Source organism: Bos indicus x Bos taurus, chromosome 2 (genome assembly GCF_003369695.1).
Source record: "Bos indicus x Bos taurus breed Angus x Brahman F1 hybrid chromosome 2, Bos_hybrid_MaternalHap_v2.0, whole genome shotgun sequence".
In the NCBI taxonomy this organism is placed as follows: domain Eukaryota; kingdom Metazoa; phylum Chordata; class Mammalia; order Artiodactyla; family Bovidae; genus Bos; species Bos indicus x Bos taurus.
This window is the reverse complement of record NC_040077.1, coordinates 31,457,319-31,463,318: the sequence shown is the minus strand read 5'-3', so window position 1 is coordinate 31,463,318 and position 6,000 is coordinate 31,457,319. Positions and strand designations below refer to the sequence as shown.

At 35.6% G+C, this 6,000-nt stretch overlaps 1 protein-coding gene across 1 annotated transcript in view; it reads right to left on the bottom strand.

Moving 5' to 3' along the window:
• Positions 1 to 288: 288 nt before the first annotated feature.
• The window catches only part of COBLL1 (cordon-bleu WH2 repeat protein like 1), a 168,812-nt gene continuing 163,100 nt past the window's right edge, over positions 289 to 6,000 (bottom strand). Inside the window, exon 15 of the mRNA XM_027559078.1 lies at positions 289 to 1,587. Coding sequence (XP_027414879.1) covers positions 1,501 to 1,587 — 87 coding nt within the window. The 3' untranslated portion in view covers positions 289 to 1,500. The remainder of the gene's footprint in view (positions 1,588 to 6,000) is intronic.

Sequence of the window (6,000 nt, the reverse complement as noted above, 5' to 3'; positions counted from 1 at the left end):
ATATGTAGGTCTTTTCAAGTCTGATTCAAGGTAATAGCAGCAATATTTAACTTAATGTGTACTTTCCCTGTGTCAGAAACTCTGCCAAGCATGTTATGCATTTTGAAGTTAGAATGCATGGGCTTACATACACTAGTTGTGGTGGTGGTAGTGGTTTCTGGAGTTTGAACATGCGGGCTTATGTATACGAGAGAGCCCTGATGAATGTATGGTCTCAGTATAATGTTTACTGAGTGATGGAGATGAAATCAGGTGAAATGTAGAAATACCTGATTGACACACACTGCATTTAAAAAAGCATCCCAAATATATAACTTGCTTTTATTAAACAGGGGAAAAATCAACATATTTTCCAAAGAGGCAGATATCCCAGTAACTAACGTAACATCAGTTTGTTTGACAAGGCATTTAGAATAAGCAAGCAATTAAATTCTTCAGGTAGGAACAGAACATCAACACGCTCCAGACCCCAGAATCGTTACTAGCCAACAAGTTAGGCATTGTTCCGCTTAACAACTTTAACTTTAATGTAAATATATATTATTTAGAATATTAGCTTCTGAACTACATAATGACTTTATCACTTTAATTAAAACCAGGATTTCTGAAACCTCCAAGTAATCTTTTAAAGTTTTCCAATATGGACATAAACTAACCCCTATTCTTCTCTACATATCGAATTTGAAATAACTGTCATAATATATCAACATTTTCACAGGAAGATTTTTAAGGCTTCTGGCACATAAAATGTGCAAAATCTGTGTGACAATAATGTTATAATTATATACAGAAAATATTTAAAATTCTCCTTGAGCAACTTAAGTTCTAAAGATTAAAAAACTTAAATGTCCATGTTAATAAAATATTAAAATACTATGAGCTTTTTGATAAACTTGACACTGATTTTGTAATTACAAAAGGAATGTGCAAGATAAGACCTGCACACTAAGTGATTCATCATTGAAATTAACTGTTAAACTGAATATACTTATTGACATCGTTAGTTTTCTAGATCAAACTTTCAGCACAAACAGGCTTTAATATAACTTAAAAACATTTCCAATTAAACTGTAACATTGAGGCAGCAAACGTCAGATCTATGTTTGCCTAGCTATTTAGGTGTCACATAAATAAGTCTATGAATCCTAATTTATCCTTTTGTCTAAGTCACCATTGTAGATAATGTGTTAATAAGTGGAAAATAAGTGAAATCAACAAAAAGTGACCATTTGTCATTTGAAAAAATGAGTTATCAACACCTTGTCTTAAAGTTCTGAAGCAGCATATTCAGTTCTTAAGGCAAAAAAGGCCAAACTTATTATTATAAATTATAAATTCTGGTAATTCTTCTTTTGGCATTAAAAGTCACAGCACAAATTCTTATGCTTTAATAGATAATATATTAGTGTATATCTCAATATACATTTGCTAACATTCTCCATCAGTCTGAAGTTGTTCTGCGCAGCAGAGGTGGTGAAGTGCGGCATGGCAGGGCAACATTTAATGGTTACCCGGGGCATCAAGGGACATAGAACGGCTGAGTCTTGACTTCCCATTCACATATATTGTATTTGATTGAACTGTAACCTAAGAGAAAGAAACACACTTTGCAGCCATCAGTGTAAAAGTGGACAGCTGTCTAATTTTGAATTTTCATCAATTACCAACATTTTAATTTCTGCTTAATTGTAAATACTAACATTTCATGTCATTCGATAAATTTCAAATAATCAAGAATAAATGTTCATTCTACCATGAAATTAAAAATTAGTTATTTCCACAACAAACAAGTTAAATAATCCATTAACACATCTTAGTCTTTACAAAATTACCAAATCAATTCAAAGGACAAGAGCATAAACAGACTGCAGGCCAAGCTGTTAAAGCGCATTTTTAGCTAGATTAATTCTGGTTCCCTCAAAGTACATTGGAGAATGTAGAAAAACATAGTGAATCCCACAGAGCAATGAATTCTGTAATTTTCATACTGATGATATTAACTTGAAGTTACTCTCTCCCAGGTACCCCTTATTTATAAGGAAAAAATAGCTTTGGTTTTTAAAATGCCTTCATTTGAAGCGCTAAAAATGTCAAACCTGTGACTGTTTTGCCAAAACTGCAAATACATTCCTAAGTTCCAAAATTCTATGACAAAGTTTCCTGTTTACAAGCTGTAAGTAAATAAAAAACACTAAGACAAAATTTCCTAAATAGCTTGAAATTCCAACATAAGAATGTAGAAGAAAATTACCTGGGTTCTACATAGTAAGCAGGTATAGTATTTTAAAATATTACATGTAAAATATAACAATATTCTAAGAAAAATTATTTATCTCTTGATTATAATTTGACTAGCTTAGCTTCCTAACCAAACATTATCCTCTTCTCCCAAGCAGAGAACTGAAGTACAAAAGGCCAGATTCTGCCTAGCAACAGAGTAAGTTAGTAGAAAGGAAAATAAAATTGGCAAATTTAGTTGGCTTTGGTTTCCTGGTGCTTCATTTCTTGCCTTTTACTAAACAAAGATAAGTAATCCAAACTAATCAATTTTCTTGACTATCTTAGGAACCCAGGACAGAGTAGAATGGTTGACAACCATCCACCTGAAACAAAACAGCTAAGGAAAAAAAGTTGCCACCAGAGGAAGAACACTTGTCTGCATCCTTTTCAGTACTCATGTGGGATTACTTTCCAAATGCAGCCAACAGACAGGTGATGGCTTTTTGCTATGCTGTCTTGGTCTGAAAAGTCTGTGTGTGAGGGGTTATTTTTGTAATTCTTGCCAAAACTGCAGTTCTCACATTCTTTGAAAAGTAAAAGAAAATTTGGTTTAAGCATTTAGAAAAGATACAGATGGTTCTGCTGCTGCTAAGTCGCTTCAGTCGTGTCTGACTCTGTGCGACCCCATAGACGGCAGCCCACCAGGCTCCCCAGTCCCTGGGACTCTCCGGGCAAGAACACTGGAGTGGGTTGCCATTTCCTTCTCCAATGCATGAAAGTGAAGTCGCTCAGTCGTGTCTGACTCTTAGCGACCCATGGACTGCAGCCCACCAAGCTCCTTCATCCATGGGATTTTCCAGGCAAGAGTACTGGAGTGGGGTGCCATTGCCTAAATATCTACAAATAAAGATGCTCATTGTAACATCATTTATAGGGTAAAAAACTAGAATCCAGTTAAATGTCTACCAATAAGGAGCAAATAAGCTATGGTTCTTTCACACAAATTCTGTGTAGTCTTTTTTTTTTTTTTTTGGCTGCGCTGTACAGCTTCTGGGAGTAGGAAATGGCAACCCATTCTTGTATTCTTGCATGGGAAATCCCATGGACAGAGGAGTCTGGCAGGCTACAGTTCATAGGGTCACAAAGAATCCAACACAACTGAGCAACTAAGCACAAAACACATATGTATGTCTTAACTTCAAACGCATTTTATAAAATACTGTGCTGGATGTAGTAATGCTTTATATGAAGACAAGACAAATCACCATGATTATATGCAGGTTGAGATGGGGGTAAGGTACAGGAAAAAGCCTTCAGAAACATGAAAATTCATGACTACATTTACACTAGAGCTATCAACTAGATAATTGTTCTAATGTGAACCAAGTATATAATGAAGGTTAATTGCTCAAGTATGAACAAGAGCCATAAGGCAGGTTGGTACCTGGAGTTAAAGTGAACATTTGGGTGCCACAATACAGGCAAACACAGAGCCAACTTGCTGATGAACAGTCTAAACCCACTGTCAAAATCACTGGAGACTTTGTTTGGCACTATTACTGTTGTTCTATAAAAGAAATGTTAGAATTTAAAACAAACCAAGAGACATGTTCAGAACAGCACAGAAATATGGGACTTAAGCACAAGAAAGAAATTAGCGTAAGAAAGGAAAAAAGCGTAAGAAATTAGAGCCTTGTGTCTGTTTCTACCACCTTCTGCAATTTTTTGAAATATAATACATGTACAGAGACGTGCATTGAACAGCGCAATGAAGACAGACATATAGGTAGCCCACCACCCAGGTCAAGAGAAAGAATACCTCCAGCTCCCTCCTGATCCTGTCTTTATTTAAAATTTTGACTTTATCATGGATTTTTGCATTAATTTTTATATTTAAAAATATTGCATTAAGATATATTTATTCTGATTACTAATTTTTTTGGTTCCCTCTTAAACTGTGTTCCAGTCTTGCTCCAATAAACCTCTAACAACCCTTTTTCTTCCCCTCTGGAAGTAACCCTATTGTGACTTATGTAATTATTTCCCAACTTTTAGGAATAATTGCCACCTATACATGTATCACTATATAATTTAGTTTTGCATGCCGTCAACTTTACACATACTGTTTATTTATGTCTCTATCTACATTGTTGTCTTTAGTATATCTTATCTAATTTATTGCCATTTGATAGTCCATGCTTTAAATATACCACTATTTATTCTACCATTTTTGGATATTAAGGTTATATGTATTTGGAGCTATTACAAACAATATTCTTGAGTCTTGGCACATTGAAACACATTTTTAGCATATATAACTAGAAGTGAAGATGTTAATCATGGCATATAGATATGATAAACTCCACTAGACCCCGTGTCTTTTAGAGGAAGAAAAAGGATTATGTAAGGGATTTTCATTAAACAGAATTTAGGAGCTGGCACTATAGAGAGTCAGAGCTATCAATAACCTCCTACTGAAAGAGATAAAATTTAGATTCAATAGAACCTAAAGTAATGAGTAATAAATAGGATACAATTATAGGATCATCATTTAGGGCCTGCTTTCTGTGTTGATTCACATCCAGCTCGTTCTGGAAGCAATGAGAGCTTTATCTGTGAAGAGACTGCCAAATCAGGGCCCATAACACATCAAGTATACAGCTGCCTGCCTGTATGATTCTGTTGGCCTAAAAGGTATTTCCAACTTAATGCACTATTTTCTGCAATTAGTTCATTGAAACTGATTATTAATAATACATCCACTGACTTAATACAAAGATACTGCAGTTATTTTCTATTCTGCTGTGAGCGTGAGGAACCGCTGTTCTCAATCCCTGGCTCTGAACACCCAGAAGGCAGAGGCTTCATTTGACTCAGTTTTGTATCCTCAGTATCTAGTACAGTGTTTGGTATTTTTCTGTTTTTAAAAAATGCTTATCAAATTTACTGAATTGAGAAGTTTGAAACTCTATCCTTAATTTATAAGATTAGAAACAGAATTAGAAATAGAATTATTTTCATGAATGAGAATGTGCAATTTATTTACAGGAACATATTTCCCCCCAAAAGTATAAATGTCATGACCTGTGAAATACCAATTTCAATATTCCTTTTTCGCTGCTGTTGTTTGCTGCCTGGGACTAAACTCAAATTCTACAAATAATCTACGAAATTCAGACCTACCCCCCTGAATTATTCCTTTGTGTTTCCTCCACTCCTAACAGCACACAATATTTTGCCTTTTCACCATATGTGCCCAGATGGGAATGCTAAGTCCTCTGGGCAAATGGCCGTCACTCAGGGCTCCACTGAAACCCACTAGGAAGCTGACTGACCCTCACGAAATGCCTTCCCCTTTTTCTATCTTTGCAGCATTCCTGTTCCTTCACAAATTTCATTTTTGTTGAGTTCAGTGATTTGCTCAACAAGTCTCTTACTTTTCTCTAAATAGCTTCTAAAATGATTAGAAAAGCAATTCACAAAATGAAATGCCTAGGGAGTCAGTGAAATAATGAGTACTTTTCTTGTCTTGGTGTTGAGGAACTTGCAACCAAGATGACTAAGGCGAACAAGAAAGACATTTAGGGGAGACTGCAGCCTCTGGGAAGTCCAAGTCATGATGCCAGGCTTAAGGCTTCACTACATCCTGTTTCAGAGGATAAGGGTGAGAGAGGAAACTTATCTGTAATAACTCCCTGTGATGCTTTCTGGGGTTTACCCGAGAACAGAGTGCGTCACCTTGCTCTCTCACATATCAGTAGAAGCTAGACTCTGGCAGTG